Source organism: Sorex fumeus, unplaced genomic scaffold, assembly GCF_029834395.1.
Source record: "Sorex fumeus unplaced genomic scaffold, SorFum_2.1 ptg000098l, whole genome shotgun sequence".
NCBI lineage: Eukaryota > Metazoa > Chordata > Mammalia > Eulipotyphla > Soricidae > Sorex > Sorex fumeus.
The window spans coordinates 18,617,139-18,639,696 of NW_026606155.1; the positions used below are offsets into that span (position 1 = coordinate 18,617,139).

At 47.4% G+C, this 22,558-nt stretch overlaps 1 protein-coding gene across 1 annotated transcript in view; it reads left to right on the forward strand.

Moving 5' to 3' along the window:
• Window positions 1–18,750: 18,750 nt before the first annotated feature.
• SPTLC2 (serine palmitoyltransferase long chain base subunit 2) overlaps window positions 18,751–22,558 on the forward strand; it is a 93,561-nt gene continuing 89,753 nt past the window's right edge. Inside the window, exon 1 of the mRNA XM_056134177.1 lies at window positions 18,751–18,948. Within this exon, the coding sequence (XP_055990152.1) occupies window positions 18,820–18,948 (129 nt within the window). The 5' untranslated portion in view covers window positions 18,751–18,819. The remainder of the gene's footprint in view (window positions 18,949–22,558) is intronic.

The following is a 22,558-nucleotide window of genomic DNA, read 5'->3' on the forward strand; positions in this document are numbered from 1 at the left end:
GGCTCTGCACTCAGGAATCCCTCCTGAGTGGTTCTGGGGGACCATATGGGGTGCTGGGGATTGAACCCAGGCAGTAGCATGCAAAGCAAGCGCCCTACCCACTGTACTCTCTCTCTCTCTCTCTCCATCCCCCAAGGATGGCGTTTTGGATCACTCCTTTCCTTTATTCTTCTCCTTCTTTATTATTTTTATTTTTGTGCCCAAGGGTTATTCCTGGCTCATGTCAAGCTCAGGGACACCTATGGTGCTGGGATTCAAACAGGAGCCAATGACACCAGCCAACGACGCTGTCCCATCTCTCCAGGGTCCCTTTCTTCATTCTCTAACTGCCCTATTTCCTTACCCTTTATTCAAGGGAAATCTTTTATTTTTTATTTTTTGGTTTTGGGGGCACAGTCGTGATGCTCAGGGGTTACTCCTGGTTCTGCACCGAGGAATTACTCCTGGCAGTGCTCGGGGGAGCATATGAGCTGCCCGGAATAGAACCCATGTAGGCCACAGACAAGGCAAATGCCCTCCCCACTGTACTATTACTCTGGTCCCTATTTAAAGGAAGTCTTAAGGGGAGGCTGAATTTTCTTTTTTCTTTTCTTTTCTTTTTTTCCTGAGGAATTTTGAGGCTAGCCCCCACCACAGACAAGTTTTTATATCTTCCAGTGTTTCCCTCTGCGTTAGGGTCTGCCCATCAGGTGGTAGGGGGCTCCTCACCTACCGGCAAACCTGCCTGACTTTCAGCACCCTCCTTTCCTCCTCACCCAATGGGAAGGCGTTGAGGGGTTCTCTCCTTTCTGGGAGTTCATGCCTCTCCTTTCTGGGAGGAATCCTCAGATGCACGCATGTACACACACACACACACACACACACACACACACACACATGTACTCTGAGTAAATTCTTACACACACACGCACCCACACACCATAGGTAAGTCCTTACACACACACACACACAGCCTGGGTAAGTCCTCACACACACACACACACACAGCCTGGGTAAGTCCTTACACACTACTGAGTAAATTCTTACACACACACACACACATACACACACCCTGGGTAAGTCCACACACACACACACAGACACACACCCTGGTTAGTCCTTAAACACTCTGAGTAAATTCTTAGACACACACACAGACACACACCCTGGGTAAGTTCTTACACACACACACACCCTGGGTAAGTACACACACACACATACACACACACACACACACACACCCTGGGTAAGTCCTTACACACACACACCCTGGGTAAGTACACACACACACATACACACACACACACACACCCTGGGTAAGTCCTTACACAAACACACCCTGGGTAAGTACACACACACACACACACAGACACACACCCTGGGCAAGTCCTTAAACACTCTGAGTAAATTCTTAGACACACACACACACACAGACACACACCCTGGGTAAGTCCTTACACACACACACCCTGGGTAAGTACACACACACACACACACACACACACACCCTGGGTAAGTCCTTACACAAACACACCCTGGGTAAGTACACACACACACACACACACACACACACACACACACACACACCGGGTAAACCCCATTTGGACAGATGACCTTGTTTCCTTGTTTCCGCCATGGTGCAGTTCAGTCAGGAATGGGGCCAGGAGAGCCCAAACAGGTCCGGGAAACATACACAGCTTTCTAGAAAGTGACCTTGAGATGCCGCTTGCATCCCAACTGATGTCTTTTTTTCCTTTTCTTTTTTTTTCTTTTAATTTTGGGTCCCACCTTCTGGCTCTGCCCTCGGGAATTATTCCTGGCAGTGCTCCAGGCTTATGGGTCCTCTGGGACCCAATCCAGTTCAGCCACATGCAAAGCAAATGCCCTCCCAGCGGTACTCTCTCTGGCCCTGGAACTAATGTCTTAGAAGGCCCTTGTCATGCCACTATCTGCTCTGTGAAAACCATTTTTCAGATAAGAATGAAGGTTGAAAAGTCTCAGGAAGCAGCAGAGTAGGGAATCTAGTGGGAGAGTAATTGTCACTTCCTGACCTTTGAGAACAAGAGCTCTGGGGCCCCTGCACCGGGGGACCCAGTGGTGCTCAGGGTCTAACCAGCACTGGCCACATGCAAGGCAAGGGCCTTAACTCCATGCTATCTCTCCAGCTCTGGAATCTGCTTAAATTAAAGATGTACTGTAAGAGATAACTAAAGTGACAATGGCTTAAACATTAGGACACTGTTCCTTTAAGAAGCTTGGCAGCCAGGGCCAGGAAATGGCTTAGTGGCTAACACATCTGCATTGCAGCATAGGCCTGGAGCAAGCAGGAAACCAGAAATTCAGTCCCCACTGCTACCCACAGGTGCTCAGTGCAGTCCTGCTGTCCAGGATACCCTATGCCAGAACCGTGTGTGTTTGTGAGCTGTGTATGAGCACAAGAAATGCAAGGCCGTGGGGACCACAATTCCATAAACTGGTGGGGAGTCCCAAGAGCTTATACAGGAGGTGCATCCAATAACCCTAGTTTGAGTCTCAGGCATCCCATATGGTCCCCTAAGCCCCTCCAGGTGTGATGCCTGAGCACAGAGCCAGGAGTCAGATCTGAGCACTGCCAGGTGTGGCCCCAAAACCAGATTAGAGGGAAGATAGGAGGTAAGGCACTGACCTTGCAAGTGGCCACTGCTGGTCCACCCCAGTTAGATCCCCAGCACCACACACATAATCCTTTGAGCACAGAGCCAGGAGTAGCCCCTGAGCACCAGCTAGGTGTGACCGCACCCTCAAATCCCTAACCAAAAAGGAAAATTTGCTGTAAGTACCACAGCCGGGCATAGCAAGGGCTGGAGCGATAGCACAGAGGGTAGGGCGTTTGCCTTGCGTGTGGCCGACCAGGCTGACCCAAGTTCAATTCCTCCACCCCTCTCAGAGAGCCCAGCAAGCTACTGAGAGTATCTTGCCTGCACAGCAAAGCTTGGCAGGCTCCCCGTGACGTATTCGATATGCCAAACACAATAACAACAAGTCTCACAATGGAGGCGTTACTGGGCCCACTCGAGCAAATCGATGAACAATGGGAGGACAGGTGCTACAAGTACTACCACAGCCAGGAGTGTGACACCAATGAGCCCTACTTAACCATAATGGGTGAGCACACGGCCACTAAATGTGGCCACTGCCCTGCCCCCAGCATGTATGCAGGCACCGCATGTGTGCCCAGCAAACCCCATGGCTGAGTGTGTCGTCCTTGCAGCCAGACCTAGGAGCCCCAGCAAGCCCCACAGGCCAGCCTGTATGACAACGGCCACAGAGGGAAGAGAAGGAGAAACGAAACTCATGGGCATTTAAAAATGAGGATGTGTGGAGCCAAAGACACAGTACAGCGGGTAGGGCGTTTGCCTTGCACATGGTCAAGCCAAGTTTGATGCCCAACCGTGCATCTGGTTCCCCGAGCCCACCTGGAGTGATCCTTGAGTGCAGAGCCAGGAGTAAGTCCTGAGCATAACCAGGTGTGACCCAGAAACCTAAATAAATAAAGATAGGCAGCAGCAAGTCTTGGGTTCATTTGTGCCCCAGTCAACACCGTTGTAAACATAATTTGAATAAAAATTTTAAACTAATATATATATATATATATTCTCATTAGCTTTCAATTCAGGAAAAAGCAAAGATAACACAGTAAGTCTTCAAGGCCACAATACAAAAAAGAAAAGAGAGAACTAGAGAGAAAAAAAGTGTTTGGCATAGAGGCAGGCTAGGGGGTTGGCAGAAGGGAAACTGGGGACATTAGTGGCAAGAAATGTACACTGGTGAAGGGATGGGACATTGTATGGGACATGTTGGAACATTGTATGACTGAAACCCAACAGTGTATCTCATGGCGATTCAACTAAAAAAAAAAATATGCCTTCAGCTTACTATGGTGGTTAAATAGGCACAGGATTGTAGAGAACTTGTTTAAATTTTGTCTTAATTACAAAACAAGAAAAAAACCTGTTACCCATAAAAATATTAAAATAGAGGAGCTGGAGCGATAGCACAGAGGGGAGGGTGTTTGCCTTGCACACGGCCAACCCAGGTTCAATTCCCAGCATCCCATATAGTCCCCTGAGCACAGCCAGGAGTAATTACTGGGTGCAAAGTCAGGAGTAAGCCCTGAGCATTGCTGGGTGTGACCCAAGAAAAAGCAAAAAAAAAAAAAATTAAAATACAGGGGCCACAGCAGGCAGTACATTTGCCTTGCAAGCAGCAGGCCCGAGTTCTATCCCTGGCATCCCATATGTTCCCCTGAGCTCCTGAATGCAGAGCCAGAAATAAGCCCTGAGCACTGCCAGCTGTGGCCCAAAAACCAAAAAAAAATTTTTTTAATAAAAAAAATTAAAAAATAGAAATAAGGGCCAGAGCAAAAGTACAACAGATAGGGTGTTTGCCTTGCATGCAGGTGACCCAGGTTTGACCCCTAGCACTCCGTATGGCCCCCCATGCACCACCAGGAGTAATTCCTGAGTGCAGAGCCAGGAGTAACCCCTGTGCATTGCTGGGTATGACACCCCACCACACACACACACACACACACAAAATTTAAAAAAAAAAAAACAACCTACAAAATATTTTTTTAAAAAGGAAGAAAGATGTGACTCCAGAGAGATAGTAGAGAGGATGGGGCTCCTACTTTCAGGGTTGTTCCTGGCACCCCATAGCGTCTCCCCAACTCCTCCACAGAGTGATCCCTGAGCACAGCAGGTATGTTCCAAAACAAAAAACACAAAAGAAGAAGGAAAGAAGGAGGAAGGGAGGGAGGGAGGGGGGAGGGAGGGAGGGGAGGAAGGAAAGATGGAAGGAGGGGAGAAGGGAGGGAGGAAGAATGGAAGGAAGGATGGAAGAAGGGGAGGAGGGAGAGAGGAAGGATGGAAAGAGGGGAGGAGGGAGAGAGGGAGGAAGGAAGGAGGAAGGGAAGAAGGAAGGATGGAAGGAGGGGAGGAGGGAGGGAGGAAGAATGGAAGGAAGGATGGAAGAAGGGGAGGAGGGAGGAAGGAAGGAAGGAAGGAAGGAAGGAAGGAAGGAAGGAAGGGGGGAGAGAGGGAGGGAGGGAGAATGGAAGAAGGGGAGGATGGAAGGAGGGGATGAGGGAGGAAGGGAAGGAGGGAGGAAGGATGGAAGGAGAGGAGGAGGGAGGGAGGCATGTTGGCAGAAAAACCAGGGTGGGCTTCACTGGAGTCTAGCATCAAAGGCCCTTCAGCCTTTGGCCGCTGAAACCCAGCACGCGCATGCTTCCTTTTTGGATGTGCTGCCTCAGGGTTCCATGTGGCAGCCTTCACTCCAGACATCACATCCTCACATCTTTATGTCCAAGAAAACGGCTCAAAAGAAGCTTATTTTTGTTAATTTTTTAAATTGGGCTGGACATTTAATACAAGGATTAAGGCATTTGTTTTGCATGTGGCTGACACCAGTTTGAATCCCCAGCACTGAATACCAGGTGTGTCCTCTGAGCACAGTGCCAGGAGTAAGCCCTAAGCACCCCTGGGTTTGATTCGAGTCTTCCACCCCGCCACCAGAAAGAAAAATCTCTTTTTATGGCTTCTTGTGTTTGATGGTCTGGAAGTGTGTCAGATGTACGCTGTACCTGCAAGGGAGGCGGGAAACTGTTCCTGACGCAGGGGAACGGGCTTCCCGCGATGAGTTGGGATCAGCAATGACTCACGGGCTGGCAGAACATCTGCTTCTCTGGGACCACAGAATTTCCTCCCTGTACCTGAACAACAACGGCAGGGATGAAGCAAGAATACGGGTACAAAAAAGCAGTGTCGGCCACACCTTCCTGAACCTTCCTCTTCCGTTGAAGCTAATTTAACTTTATGTTATTATAATCATGAGCTTCTTTTTTTTTTTTGGCTTTTTGGGTCACACCTGTGCATCAGGGTTACTCCTGGCTCTGCACTCAGGAATTACCCCTGGTGGTGCTCAGGGAACCATAAGGGATACAGGGAATCGAACCCAGGTCGGCCGTGTGCAAGGCAAACACCCTACCTGTTGTGCTATTGCTCCAGCCCCAATCATGAGCTTCTTGATCCAGCTGCCTGTTAAGCTAGAATCTCTTTCCCGGTTCTTGGATTTACCTAATCACACTTTGCCTTCTGTACCATCCGCTGCTCCCAGGAGGTGAGTGTGATACCCAGATGGCGTCTTTCTTCACTGGGTTTGGAGCAAGGCACTTGCCTCGTTTGCAGCTGACCCAGGTTCAATTTCCCAAAACCCATATGGTTACCCGAGTTCTATCAGAAGATATCTCTGAGCACAGAGCTAGGAGCATGCCCTTTGCACAGCTGGGTTTGGCCCCAAATACAAGGTCAACAACAGTAATAAATCTTATACCTAGTTGCCGGAGCAATAGCACAGCGGGTTTGCCTTGCACGCGGCCGACACCGCCGACCCAAGTTTGATTCCTCTGCCCCTCTCAGAGAGCCCAGCAAGCTACCGAGAATATCTCGCCCGCACGGCAAAGCCTAGTAAGCTACCCGTGATATATTCAATATGCCAAACACAGTAACAAGTCTCACAATGTTACTGGGTGCCCACTCAAGCAAATCGATGAACAACGGGAAGACAGTGACAGTGACCTAGGAGCTAGAGAGATAGTATCTCTCCAGCTCAAGGACGTGAGCACATTGGTTACACCCACATGGAGTATACCCCCAGGTTAGGTCATGTCACCCACACTCAGTGCTCCTGCTCTCTGGTGTTAACATGTTTGAAATATGGGCTGGGGTCTATTTTCCTCATCAGGAGTGATCACTGAGCACAGAGGCAGGAGAAAGCACCGCATCATTCCCCGAGCACCACCAGGAGGGACCCTCACAAGCACAGAGCTGGAAAAATTCCCCAGCACTGCTAAGTGTGGCCCCAATAGTCAATCAATCAATCAGATTGGCATAAACATTCAGAATAGGTATGATTGCCTACAAGCACTTTGTCTCATTAATGTTCTTTTAGGAAGGATTTTTTTGTTTCCTTATACAACTACATAACTATATCAGAGTAAATACACACACACACAAACACACACAGAGATAGAGAGAGAGAGAGAGAGTTTTAGGCCACTCTTGGAGGTGCTCAGAAAGTTTTACTTTCTCTGAGCTGAGGGGTCACTCCATTTCTAACAGAACTCTGGGGATCATATACAGCGCCAGAGATTGAACGAGGATTGGCTGTAGACAAGGTGCCTTATCCCTATACTGTTTCTAGTTTCTGAGTGGGTATATTTATTAATTACTTTGAGATGATGGTTTCATTTCCACTGACCAAGGAAGTAGAAGCAAAGACATGGGACTGTATTAAATTAAGAAGCTTCTGCACTTCAAAGGAAATGATGACCAGGATACAAAGACAACCCATGGAATGGGAGAAATTACTTATCCAATATTCATCTGATAAGTGGTTAATATCAAAGATCTTTAAGGCACTGTAGAACTTTACCAATAAAAGATCCAAAAATCTTGTGTTAAAAAATGTGCTAGGGGAAAAGGGAGCTCAGATAGAGAAGGGAACACCAAATAAAGGGTGTTGGGAGGATCCTCCCAGAATGGGAGAAGCATGCTGAAAGTAGACTATAGACCAAACATGATTGCCACTCAATGCCTGTCTTGCAAACCACAGCACCCAAAAGGAGAGAGAGAACAAAAGGGAATGCTGTGCCACAGAGGCAGGGTGGGATGGAGGGGAAGGGGGGGTGGGAGGGATACTGGGACCCGTGGTGGTGGAAAATGGGCACTGGTGGAGGTATGGTACTTGATCATTGTATAACTGAAACCCAAGCACAAAAATTTGTAAGTCTATAACTGTACCTCATGGTGTTTCACTAATAAAAAAATGTGGAGAAGAGATGAACAGAAACTTCCTCAAAGAAGAAATACAATGGCCAAAAGGCAAATGAAAAAAATTCCCTGCATCACTAATCATCAGGGAGATGCAAATCAAAATATCAATGAGATACCATCCCACACTACAGAGACCGGCACACATCAAGGAGAACAAGAACAACCAGTGCTGGCAGGGATGCAGAGACAAAGGAGCTTTCATTCACTGCTGGTGGGGATGCAGACTAGTCCAGCCTTTCTGGAATACAACATGGACATTCCTACAAAATCTAGGAACTGACCTTCCTTTCCAACTATGCCACTTCTTGGAATATACCCCAAGGACCCTGAAACAAAATGGAGCAAAGACATTTACACTCTTATGTTCCTTGCAACATTATCCACAACAGCTAAAATCATTTCTTCTTGGACACCCAAAAGTGTTCAAGAATAGATGACTCGGTAAAGAAACTATGGTATATATAAACGATGGGATATTACTCAGCCATAAGGAAAAATAAAGTTATGCAATTTGCTGTTGCATTTAGGGACCTGGGGAGCTCATGCTGAAGGAAGTTAGTCAGAAGGAGAGAGACTGACACAGAATGACTCTCATATGTGGAGTACAAGGAAACACAATGGGGTCATAATGGAAACAAAGAACATAAGAAATGATGGTCAGCAGGAAGCTTGCCACTGTGGGGGCTGGGAGATAGGACAGTGAGGGAGAAACATCTATGGTGGAGGGAGGGAAACGTTCAACCAGGAAGAGGAGGTGGTGCTAAAAGGTGGTAAAGTGATGTGTGTGAAACCCTACTGGCAACAGCACTGGAAACCACAGTGCAAAATTTGGTGAAAAAAAAAACAACAACAAATGCCTCTTGAAGCAGGAGACTGGTGGGTGGGAGACAGATGGGGTTGGTGGAGGCACATTGGTGGACGGAAGTGGACGGTGGTAAAGAGTCTGGTGTTGAAACACTGTAGCCTGAAACCCAATCTTAAATGAAGTTTAGTTTCACAGTGAAGAACGGAAGAAGACAAAACCCAAAAAGATGCTGGTTTTGGGAAGAGAGTTTGATAATGTTTCCTGTAGTCAAATAAACATGGGTAAATTGTTGAGCGTGGGCACACCTGGTGATGTTCAGGGGTAACTCCTGGCTCGGCACTCAAGAATTAGTCTTGGTGGTGCTCGGGGGACTGTATGGGATGCCGGGGAACAAACCCAGGTTGGCTGTGTGCAGAGCCAGGAGTAACTCCTAAGCATCACTGGGTGTGCCCCCTCCCCCAATTTTTTACATTTGTTTTTTCTTTATTTTTACAGTATCAAGATGAAATCTAGGGCCTCATACAGGCAAGACAAGCTACATCTCTGGCTACCCCAAAACAGTATTTCTTTTTGGGAGAGGACATACCCAGTGATGCTACGGGTCTGCTTCTGGCTCTATGCCCAGGGATTACTCCTGCCAATGCATGGGAGACAGTGCAGGACCGGGGAATTGAACCCAAGCCTCTTGTTTACTGAACATCTCTCGTGTCAGACTGTCCTGCCAATCCCTCCTCTGCTCTTAGTGATTATGTCATGATCAGAACAATGCACATCTGTTGTTTAGGTCTCCCCTGCACCTCATTCTCTGGTAACCGCACCCCTCTTTTCCACTTGGAAAACCTTTGGTCTCAGAACAAGGCAGAGTTAGGTTGGACCAGTCAATTCAACATCCACTAGGATATGTGAACCAGGCTGGACCCACGTGATCCTCACCCGGACTCCCTCCCAGATCTGGAAAGGAACACTCTCTCTCCACGGATGTTGAAGAGCTGGTGATAAATAAGGGGCCAGCCAGGCACCATCCTAACCATCACGTGGTTACAGCTTGTGTCAGATTGAATTAAACTCAGAAGGAGGCAATGCCACTTAATCCAATCAGGAATCCATCTGACCCGAGATCAAGGCAAATCTATCCCTAGTCTTTTTTTTTTTTTTTTTTTTTTTTGGTTTTTGGGTCACACCCAGCAATGCACAGGGCTTACTCCTGGCTCATGCACTCAGGAATTACTCCTGGCGGTGCTCAGGGGACCATATGGGATGCTGGGAATCGAACCCAGGTCAACTGCATGCAAGGTAAACACCCTACCCTCTGTGCTATCGCTCCAGTCCCCTATCCCTGGTCTTCTTTGGCTTTGAGTCAGTACATCCTACTGTGCTTGATCCAATTTTAATTAAGTTTCAAAACTCATAGTTCAGAGTCTGGACCCATATTCACATCAAGATGATAATCGTTATCTGCTACACTCTCCTCCTTCCTCCTTCCTGAAGCCACTTCCTGCAGCAGACTCAGGCCAGTTGCGACAATCAGTGGAGTGTGTACCCACAGGAAGTCCAGGGTGGCAGTTCGGGGTGTGGCAAGTGAGTCAGAGTCCCTGAGGTGCTTTGAAGGCCAGAGACTCCCATGGCGATCCAGGCTTGGTTGCCTGTCTTTGGCGTGTGCTTCTGGTCTGTGTCAGAGCTCCATTGCAAATGCCTGGTTAGACACAGATTAAAACCACTGCCTGATACTGACGCCATCGGAAACCCTCTGTACTCTTTAAGTTTCATCTGTGTTTCCAATCATTTCTTTCTAGAGTTCAGGCTTTGTTACAGTGACACACCTCTCTACTGATGACTTGGGGATTGCTCAGTTTTGTGGATGCAGATCCTACTGCTGCTGAAGGTGGTTCAAACATATCAATCAAAATCTCCCACGTGGGCTGGAGTCATAGTACAGCGGGAAGGGAGTTTGTCTTGCATCTAGTTGACCAGAGGTTTGATCTCTGGCATCCCATATGGTCTCTTGAATACTTCAGGAGTAAGTGCAGAGCCAGGAGTAAATCCTGAGCACTGCTAGGTGTGGCCCCCAAACCAAAACCTAATCGACAAAAATAACAAACCCCCCAAATCTCCAAAGCAGGGTCAGAAATTTTGAGAGAAACAAACTCCTTTGTTCATTGTATTTCATCAAGAGTAATAAAAAGGTGGGGCTGGAGCAATAGCACAGCGGATATGCGTTTGCCTTGCACGCAGTCGACCTGGGTTCGATTCCCAGCATCCCATATGGTCCCCTGAGCACCGCCAGGAGTAATTCCTAAGTGCAGAGCCAGGAGTAACCCCTGTACATAGCCGGATGTGACCCAAAATTAGCCAAAAAAAAAAGTAACAAAAAGGGAACTAGTCACCCCACTTCTGTTGTAAATCAAAACTCTCAGCTCTGGTTCTGGGGTGATAGCACAGCTAATAGGGTTCTTGCTTTGCACACAGCTGACCTGGGTTCACTCCCAGCATCCTGTATGGTCCCCTGAGCCCACCAGGACTGATCCTTGAGCACAGAGCCAGGAATAACCCCTGAGCATCACTGGGAGTGGCCCAAAACTAAAAACAACAAAAAGAAAAACAAGCAAACAAAAAACAACCAAAACAACAAAACCTCAAAAAACACTTCTAAGTTACTCAAGGGCAGAAACTGCCTTTCAGCCTGCCTTTCATTGTACTTGTACAATACCTAACAAGATGTCTGAATAGGAAATGCAAGCAGAATGAGAGCACACATAGGAAAACAAAGGCTGGAGCGTGGCAAGTTGGGGAAGGAAAGACTGACCCTCCGAATCACGATCAGGTCATCTTTCTGAGTGTTCCAGCCCTGACTTCTCTTCTGAGGCACATTGTCTTGCCATTATGAGTCCTTTGCACTAGCCACTCGGGCTGTGGAGGTTAGCCATTTTTGCAACCCTTTAACTGAGGTGCATGATTTTCTTCGGGGAAATGACCGCTCCTTCTCTCAGTAGGGTGAATCTCGGCAAGTGCCTCCCACTGCATCCGGTGGAGGAAGCGTCTCCTTCGTTGGTTTGCTTCTACTAGGTCAGCATGACTTGAAGTTCCTAAGACTTTGACGCTTGATCCAGTGACTCACTCAGGCTAGAAGGGCTACTTGGAGGTCATTTGCCCTGGTAGTTTAAGTTTTGCCACAAGTTCTTGCTGAGGACTGCGTGGCCAAGCCCTCGGAAGCTGACGACTGAATTTCTGATCCTGACTCTTCACACATTTCAGCCAGACCTCTGATCTATTAATAACCTTCCAATGAATCCCCTTCTGTTGGGCCCATGTTTTTCTGCATGACATTCTAGAACCTGCTGGCACTGTTGCCTAGAGGTAGCTCCAACTCAGTGACCTTCTCTCCACCTTCATTCTTCTGTCTGGGCAGCAATCATGCATGGTTCTTTTAGTTAGTTAATTGTTGTTATTTTTTGTTCTTTTGGTCACACCTGGTGGTGCTTGGTGGCTACTCCCAGTGGTGCCTAGGAAACCTCAAACCCAGCCATCCCACATGCAAAGCCTGGACCCTATCTGTTGAGCCACTGCTCTGGCCTCTTCATGGATCTTTTAATTTAAATATATATATATTTTATTTGGGGGGCCACATGCAGTGGTACTCAGGGATTAACCTTAACTCTGTGCTCAGAGATCACTCCTGGGCTAGGGAAACCCTATGGGGTGCTGGGAATCAAACCTGGGTTGGTCAAATGCAGGGCAAGTATCTTACCTGCTCTTCTACTATTGCTCTGACCCTCAATTTAAATTTTTTTTTGGAAGGGCCACACTGGTGGTGCATATAAATTACTCCTGACTCTGTGCTCAGAGGTTACTCCTGGTGTGCATTGGGGGATTGTATGAGGTGCCAGGGATTGAACTTGGGTCAGTTGCATGCAAGGCAAGTGCCACATCCACTGTACTCTCTGGCTGCTAATTTATTTAATTTTAATTGATTCACTTTTCAGGTTTGCAGCTATTCCCAGTGGTGTTCAGAGGCTACTCCTGGCTCTGTGCTCAGAAGTCACTCCTGGTGCTGCTTGGAGAACCATACGCTTTTCAAATGCCTTAACTCCTGTACTATCTCTGACCCCTGCAAAGCTTTTTGTTTTGTTTTGGGGCCACACTCAGGGTGTCCAGCAGTTACTCCTGGCTTTGCACTCAGGAGTCACTCCTCGCAGAGTCAGGGGACCATATGGGGTGTCAGGGATTGAACTACATTAGCTACATGCAAGGCAAGAGCCCTACCCACTGTATTATCTCTCTGCCCCCTGCAAGGCTTTTTTAGAAAAGAAATTGTCTGACTGGGGTTCAATCCCGGGCATCCGTTCCTTCCCCTCCCCTGAGTCATCCTTGGAGGAATTCCTGAGTGCAGAGCCAGGAGAATGCCCTGAGCACAGTTGGTCAGGTATGCGGAAGGAAGGAAGGAAGGAAGGAAGGAAGGAAGGAAGGAAGGAAGGAAGGAAGGAAGGAAGGAAGGGAGAGAGAGAGAGAGGCTGAAGTTCCTTTCACTCATCGTAAGCAATTGTTATTTATCCTTTCACTGCCTGGTTCTATCTCCTCTGGAGGACAATGACAGGGTTGTTTATCTGTTCTCCTCTGTAATTCCTCCTCTGTAAATGATTTCTCACCTCAGCAGCTTGACCTTTGCTTTGGCCATTACTAATGTCAAGCCTATCAGATTTTTCTTTTCCTTTCTTTCTTTCTTTCTTTCTTTCTTTCTTTCTTTCTTTCTTTCTTTCCTTCCTTCCTTCCTTCCTTCCTCCTTCCTTCCTCTCTTTTTTTCTTTTTTTCTTTGGGGATTTTGGGGAATACCAGTGATGCTCAGGGACTTCTCCTGGCTCAGTGCTTGGTGGCCCAAGACCGTGGAGGGTGCAGGGGCAGCTAATGTTACTTCTGGCAGTGTTCAGGGATCATGGCTCATGACTCAGGGAACCATGTCGTGTTGGGAATCAAACCCAGGCCAAAGTCTGTGTTCAGATGGTTAAGCTATCTCTTTGATCCAAAGTCTGGCATTTTCTCTTAAGGGTTTGTTTTCCCCCCCTATATTATTGGCTTATGCTGTCTACATGCAGAAGAATAGTAAATTAGGACCAGGAGCTAGCTTAAAAGGCTACTATCTGGAACTGGGGAGATAGTACAGCACGTAAGATGTTTCTCTTGCATGTGACCAACCCTGGTTTGGTCCCCAGCATCCCATATTGTCCCTCAAACATCACCAGGGGTAATTTCTGAGTGCAGAGCCAAGAGTAACCTGTGAGCATCACTGAGTGTGACAACCCCACCCCTCAAAAGAAGAAAGAATAACTTCAAAAGTCTAACTAACTCCCCAGCCCTAAGTAGCCTTGGGTTTATTTATTTGGTTTGGGGGCCATAACCAATGATGCTTGGGGCTACTCCTGGCTCTGTGCTCAGGTATCCCTCCAGGAAGGTCTCTGCGGACCTTATGCAATGTTTGGGATCAAGTCCAGGTCAACTGTGTCCAAGGCGAGAGCCTTACCTGCTGTACTATTTTTTCAGCCCTGATGTTTGGGTTTAATCCTCAGAACTGCCCAGTCCCCTCCCCACGAGGAGTAGCCTCAGAGTGGCACTGTGCAAGAGATGGCTCTCTGGAACCCAGGCCGCGTTTTCATTCATTCATCCACTGAATGTTTATTGCACACTTGCTAGATGACGGAAAGTGTGCAAAGTTCTGGAAATCCAAAGATCATTTAGACGACTTCCTGAACTCAAGGCTTGTTCTTTATTGTCTTAATTGGGTATATAAATGTTTCTGATCAATCATTCATCATTTAATAAATATTCCTTTATTTAACTAATAATTGATTATCAGTGCTCATTGAGTATTACGTGAGTTGCTCTGGTACAGAATACTGTTTATATTAACCTTAAATATTTTTTGATATTTCACTTTTTTTTTTCACTGTTTGGGTCACACCTGGCAATGTACAGGAGTTACTCCTGGTTCTGCACTCAGGAATTACTCCTGGTGGTGCTCAGGGGACCATATGGGATGCTGGGAATCGAACCCGGATCAGTCACATGCAAGACAAATGCCCTATCCACTGTGCTCCAGCCCCGATATTTCACTTTTTAATTTCACATACAGCACTGTGATTTATAGTACTGCTAATGATAGGATTTAATTTTTCTAATAATGATTTTGGGGTCACATACAGCAGCACTTGGGGGCCCTTCCGGGTCAGTGGTCCTGCTGGTGCTCCCGGGACCATGTGCTTCCAAGGATGGAGTCCAGGCCTCTTTGATGCAAAACAAGCCAAGCCCATTCCACTCTCTATCCCAATCAGTTTGGACACAAAGGAGTTGAATCAGAGAACTTAGGTGTTGCCCTAGTCCCAGGTTCCTAAGTGCTGGCTGTCGGTCTCCAATCCTGTCTGACTGGAGAGTTCTTGTCTGTAACCATTGTGGAACCTCCCTGTCAATGTGAATTATTCCAAAGTGATGCGACAGGCCAACACAGGAATGTCTTAGTTCCCAGAGAAGAAGACTCCTGTTGTGGCAAGGCTGGAATGCAATAAAGGTTTCACAGATGCTGAGGTTTGAGCAATGTTTAAAGAAGAGCATTATACTCTGGCACCTAGCACTGATCTTTGCATATGAACTCAGTGAAAGAGTGAGGCAGCAGTGCACAATACATAATGCCCATACATCTGGGAGGAGCCGTTTTCCTATTTACATGGAGCCTGGGGTGTTTCCCCCACCTTCAGAGGCATCCCTTCTGTGATTTTGCAAGGGCCTGCAAGGTCAGCAGATCATCTGTGCATTATATCATTGATGGTGACAAAGGCCTTGTGAGGTAAGCAGTACAGGTATTAACTTCGAAAGACAGGTGAGGAAACCTAGGCTGATGTTGCATGACTCGTCCAAAACCATACATGATGAGTAAGAAGCAGAGTGCGAGTTGGACCTGGTGGCCTGCCTTTGGGAGGGAGGGACCGGATAACAGGGTTCCTCTCATCCACCCAGGCTTCGACGCAAGGCTTTGTTCTTTTCACCTTCCTACATCATGTTCCCTCTACCTGAACTCACCCCTCCTTCTAATTTCCAATTCTCCAAATTCAGCTTATTTTTCATTTTGTTTCTTTATGGGTCACACCTGGCGATGCACAGGGGTTACTCCTAGTTCATGCACTCAGGTATTACTCCTGGCGGTGCTTGGGGGACCATATGGGATGCTGGGAATCGAATCTGGGTTGGACACATGCAAGGCAAATGCCCTACCTGCTCTGTTATCACTCCAGCTCCTGGGCTTATTTTTCAAGATCGAATTTGTCCAATATCTTCCTCCCTCATGTCTCCAAATTCATTCATCCCAGTATTAAAATTTAGTGAAATCCAATTAGTTTCTTCCTTCTTTCCTTCCTTCCTTTTTTCCTTCCTTCTTTCGTCCCTCCCTCCTTCCCTCCCCCTTTCTTCTTCCTTTCTCCTTCCTTCCTTCCTTCCTTCCTTCCTTCCTTCCTTCCTTCCTTCCTTTCTTCCTTTCTTTCTTCCTTTCTCTCTCCTTTCTTCCTTTCTTTCTTTTTTTCTTCCCTTCTCTTCTTTCTTTCCTTCCTTCCTCCCTCCTTCCTTCAGACCTATATAATATTCAAATATGAAGTGTTTTATTCATGTCACTGTCATCTAGTTCTCATCAGAATTCCTGTCACCTCATCTCTCCTGCCTTTAGTTTGCCTTTTATTGTTATTTGGTGTAGCCTTGTCAATCTCTAGGTCAGGTACCTGGGGTGCAAACTATACACTATTTTAAACTTCATACATTTATCCCAGACTTACTTTCTTAGTCTTTTATTAACTCTGACTATCTGCTCTGCCCACCTGCTGTTAGATTGCTCAGCTCCTAAATCATGTGAAATAACTACCTTATCAACTTTTCTCTAAAGTATCTTGGATACCAGGTTGGGAAAGTATGCAAGGACTCTCATAGGCACATACAATAATTAATAATAATCAACACTTAATAAATGGCTCTAATAGCCAGGTTGTGAAAAAATGCACTACACGTATTAACTCATTAAATCCTGTAGACATCTATTATTATCCCCCCAGCGAACAGATAGAGACATGTAAAATTCTTAGCTAGTAAGTGGCACAATGATGATTAAAACCCAAATCGACTATTAAAACCCAAATCGACTACAGAGATACTCTGAACTATGACATTTAATTCTCCTCCCCCTGGTTTTTGGGCCTGGCTTTGTGGTGCCTGGGGACAACCCTTAGAGGTTCTGGGGGATGCTACAGGGGTGCTGGGGATGATTGACTCATGACCCCCCAAAAGGAAAGCAAGATCTCCAGTTCTTTGAGCTATCTACCTACCCAGACAATACTTTATAGGTGATGGATATGCAGATTACTACATGTAGAATATTCCCTTTCTAGACTTTGTGGGAGATTAAACTAAAGAAGTGGAAAATAATACTTATGCTCCTCTGTAGGGCGTGCTATTGTGACAGGTCTCTCCCTCCTGTTTTTCAGTGAGTTTTGATATATGAAGCATCAAGGCCATTTTAAAGAATTAAGCTCCCAGGGAGCCAGAGAGATGTATAGGTGGTAGGTGTTTGCCTTGTACACTTGGGCTCTATCCCTGGCATCCCATATGTTCCCCTGAGCCAGGTTGTAAACCCTGGGAGTACTGCCGGGTATGCCCCCTCCCACCCCCCCACCCCCCAAATAAAGATTTAGGCTCCAAGACCAAGGTGATAACTCCAATGGTTGAGCACCCTCTTTATGTGTGGGAGGTCTGGTTCAATCTCCAACACTGAGTCACCCCACGACAGTGTGGAGAAACCCCAGCTCTGCATTGGGAGCACCATAGGGGATGTCCCTCCTGGAAGACAACCCAAGCAAAAATTAGGTTCCAGAAGTGGTTACATAGTAAAGGTTGTGTTTCCAGTACAAGTAGGACTGAGACTAGGTTTCTGGATTTCAAGGAAGGGCTCTTAACTTGAAACTGATAGGAAGGAGTCAAACATCTTAATTGTTTCTGTTTTGGGGCCACACCCAGCTGTGCTCAGGAATCACTCCTAACCGGGTTCTGGGCACTACACACATACAGTGCTGGGAATGGAACTCACAAGTGCCCTTACCCGCTGTACTATCTCTCCAACCATACCTTTTAAAATTTGGTTTTAGGGCCATATCCGGTGCTGCTCAGGACTTACACCTGGCTGGAGATCACTCCTTGAGCACTTGGGGGACCTTATGGGATGCCGAAGATCAAACCTGGGTCTGCCACGTGCAAAGCAAGCGCTCTACCCGCTGTACTACTGCTCTGAATTTGAACTCTTTTGGAGGGGTGGTGGGGGAGCACACCGGTGATGCTTAGGACTTACTCCTGACTCCGTACTCGGTGATCATTTCTGGTGGTGCAGGGTGTGGTGTGTGTGTGGGGTGAGGGGAACCACATGCGGTACATGGAATCTAACAGAGGTCAGCCCAGAGCAAAGCAAGGACCTTAACCCCTGCACTATCATGCCCTGAATTAAAAAAAAAAGTCATGCTGCACCAATATTCGAATGCACGTCGCATATTAAAAAATAGTGAAAGTGAAAAATGTTATTCTCTAAATACTGGCAGAGCTAATTCAGTAAAGCCCTTCTATCTGGGACTGCGAGTCGAAGTTTAGAACTTCCCCGCAGGCAAGGGCAGAGAGGGCGCCACCTGTGCAGGAGAAGCCGGGGACCCGCTTTAGGGACTCGGACGCAGCCTCTTCTCGTTTCTTACACTCTAATTGGCTCTCCCCCATGTGGACCCCGCCTCCTCCTCAGCGTGGACCATTAAAGAGCCCAGCTGGGGCTTCCAATCGGGTGTCAGGCCCACGAGATTTCCCCCCCTCCCAACTCGGTACGCAAACCCCCCTCCTCGCTCTCGCCGGTGGTTGGTTGGCAGGCGGGGAGGGCCCGCCTCCGCCGCCTCCGGATTGGCCGCGGGCCCGCCAGCTTCACACCCGGCCCGCGCGCCCTCCGGGCGTGGGCCCCGCCCCCGCGTGACGGCCCGGCCGGGCATTGGCTGCCGCGCGCAGCCGTTTCCGGTTTCGGGGAGGTGGGTGGGGTGCGGAGCGGGCCCGGGAGTCGCTACCGCCGCGGCCGCCGCCTACAGAGCCTGAGTCGCGCTGGGTGCTGCCGGCACGATGCGTCCGGGGCCCGGAGGCTGCTGCTGCCGCCGCCCGCTGCGGCCGAACGGCTGCGTGGCCAACGGAGAAGTGCGGAACGGCTACGTGCGGAGCAGCGCCGATGCCGCGGCCGCCAGCGCCGGCCAGGTAGGACGCGGCACCGGGCTCGGGTGGCCGTGGCGCTGCCCCGGCGCTGACCGGGGCCTGCCCAGCTCCTGCTCGGAGCTCGCTCTCCGGCCACCCGTGCGGGACGCGCCCCGCGGGTCCTGCCCGGGGCGCCTCCCTCCTGCCCTCGAGGGCTTGCGGCTGCCCGGAGCGTCCCCGAGCCGCCCTCGGCGGCCAGAGAGAGAGAGAGTTGGGGGTGGTACCAGGCGGAAACAGTCGCGTCCCTTCCCCCCCCGGGGCCGGGCCGGTGTCCGCAGAGCCCGCTTCTCCTCTTCCTCCGGCCCTGGGGACACTTGGCCCTGGCGAGCCAGGGCGCTATCACCCCAGGGGCTTGTCTAACCTGGTGGTGACCAGTGAATGAGTCTTCAGGGCCAAGCTAACGAGGGCTGAATCACCAAAGCCAGGCAATCTCGAAATAATTTGGGAAAGTTCTGATAGGCGGTGTGTCAGACCCTGGGTTTCGTGCAACCCCCCCCCCCCCCCCAAAGCAAAAGCAAAAAAAAAAAGACGCTCAAAAAAAAAGATGCATGATCAGTGCTGTTGGGCAAATGTTATTTGCAGTTAGTTATTTGCAATCATCTCTCCTTTACTTATTAAGGCAAACTTATTATTATTATTATTATTATTTAAAAAAGTAGCTTCTTTGTCTTAGTAGTGACTTAAACGAGTCTTAAGCATGACTCGTGATTTACTTTGGCTTGGACGTAACTCTCTGGCATCCTCTTCCCCTCTCTGTGGTTACTGTTACTGTGTGTCTGTGAAATAGAAACTACTGCTCTGTTCCAGGTTAATGACAGGGAAGCTGTGGGGAAAGGGGACTCTAAAGGAAGTGGGGTTGGAAGGTGGAAAGCAACATAATACACAGCTTCAAGGGGGGTTGCTTTCCCCTTTATTTGACTTGCTGTTTTTTTGTTTGTTTGTTGCTTTCTGCTTTAAAGAAATATTTGTAAGAGTGTCAGAATTCCTAAGTGGTGGTAGGAATGGTTATTTTCTGAGTAATGCTGCCATTAGCATTGATGAGATGAAGTTGAGGTTTCAGATAACAGGGTAGGACTTAGAAGTCCCACTGCAGAGGAATGAGTAGGTCCTGATTTTATTTTTATTTGTTTCGGTTTTGGGGCCACCTCTGGTGATGCTCAGGGGTTACTCCTGGATCAGGAATCACTCCTGGTGGTATTGGAGGACCTTTGGGGTACCAGGATAGAACCCAGGTTGGCTACGTGCAGGACAAGTGTCCTACTTGCTCTACTAGCTCTCTAGTCCATATGTGTATATATATGTGTGTGTGTGTGTATATATATATACATATATACACACATATATATATACATTTATATATTTAAGAATAAGGTAAGTAGGTTGCGATTTTGAAGAGATTAGAGGTATCCAGACAAAGGAATTGTGTATAAGTGCTTCCCCTCATGTAGCATAGTAGTTTTGATTTAGCAGTAAATCAAATTCCTCTACCTCACAATCCCTAAAAACTTAGCATTTGTAGGCATATTATTTCTTCAGAGATTGCTGACTAATATCAGGTTGCTAAAGTGAAACTTAAAGATTATATGACTCTATTACTTGGTTGATTTTTTTTTTCAATTTAAAATACATTTTGGTGAAAATTACATGTGAGTCACTCTGGTGATGTTTGGAAGAAAGGTCTCTGGAAAGCCCTAAAGAATATTAGAAGTACAGTATCCCTGCTAGAAAATGATCTTTTTGCCAGTTCCTTTAAAACATTTTTCTCCTCTCCATCTCTTTCTCTTTTCTCTATTCATTTTTAGAAAAGCTTTTCTAAAATGCCAAAAACCGAATTCTTCAGTTTTCCTTCTCTTTTCCTTTCTTGTTTCCTTCTCTCTCCTGCCTCTCGCGCGCGCGCGCGCGCGCGTCTGTGTGTGTGTGTGTGTGTGTGTAGGGTGTGCAGGAGTGAAACCAGGTTTGCACTGTATAAAGCAAGTGCTGAGCTATAGCCACAGCCCCCTAAAAGTCCCCCCCCTTTATTTGATGCTTTCTTTTGGGGGGCAGGGAAGGGAGTTTTGGTTTACAGTTCTTGGAACTTACTTCTGAATCTGTGCTCAGGGGTTATACCTGCTAATGCTTAGGACTTACTCTTGAATCTGTGCTCAGGGTCACTCCTGGCAATGCTTGGAGGTAATTATGTGATGCTGGGATTCAAACCAGGGCACCAGGGCTGGCCACGTGTGAGACAAGCACCTTACTTTCTGTACTCTCTCTCTCTCTCTCTCTCTCTCTAGTCCTTTGGATCAAAATTCAAGTTTATTTTCTCCCATTTGTCTTTTGGAGAACTGTAGTAAAGCTAGAGACTTCAAAGATCCCTTACACCTTTCTTTTTTTTTTTTGGGTGAATTCAAGGCTGGTGCCTGGGCTCCAGCAAGGAAAGCCTGTGCTTTTACCGTTTGAGCTAGCTTTCTGTCCTAATCCCTTATACTCTGAAGAATTTTTGTTTGAAAAGGTGGATGTGTATGTATGCCCCTTTATTGGATTTGGGTTTGGAATTATAGTCATTGTGTCCTTCCTATGGTAGAAACAGCATACAAAGCAACCAGACATTACTTAGTTTTTGTTTATTTTTCCCCTTGTAAAGCAAAAGTTGAGGTAAAATATAGGACATGAACTATACATTTTTACCATTTGTAAATGTAAGGGCTGGAGCGATAGCACAGGGGCTGGAGTGATAGCACAGCAGTAGGGCGTTTGCCTTGTGCGCAGCCAGCCCGGCAGAGCCGGATTCGATTCCTCTGCCCCTCTTGGAGAGCCCGGCAAGCTAGTAAGAGCATCTCGTCCGCACGGCAGAGCCTGGCAAGCTACCTGTGACGTATTCAATATGCCAAACACAGTAACAACAAGTCTTACAATGGAGACGTTACTGGGCCCGCTCGAGCAAATTGATGAACAACGGGAGGATAGAGATAGTGCTGCCTGTGCCACATACAGCTCTCTGGAGGAACCAGCTGGGTGTTGCTGTCTTCTTTCCCTGATAGTGATAGTAAGCGTATAGTTCAGTGATCTTAAGTCTATTCAAAACATTCTGCAACCAACACCAGCACTCATTTCCATAACTTCAATTTTTTGGGGAGCCATATCCAGTGGTGTTGGGGGCTCCTCTGAGCTCAGTGCTCAGGGGGTATGCAGTGCTGGGAATCGAACCTGGTCCTCCTGCAAGAAAGCATGTGCTCTGCCCATTGAACTAGCTTTTTGGTTTTGAAACTCTGTATTGATTAAACAGTAACTCCTCACTCTATCCCTGGGTTCTACATTCTATTTTCTGTCTCCATAAATTTGTGGTGTCTATAAGTAATTATACAGAATTTGTATATGTGTGTGTGTGTGTGCGTGTGTGTGTGTGTATGTGAGAGAGAGAGAGAGAGAGAAAGAGAGAGAGACTGGATTATTTATTTAACACAGTGTCCTCATGACTTAACAGTGTATTGGCATGTATTAGCCTTTCCTTCCCTGTTAACAATAGTCCATTGTATGTGAGGTCATGAGTTGATCAGTTTGTTTCATTGACCAGTGGCCCATTTATATATCAGTGGTCCCGCTAAATTCTGTTACATAACCTAGTTGTTTAATG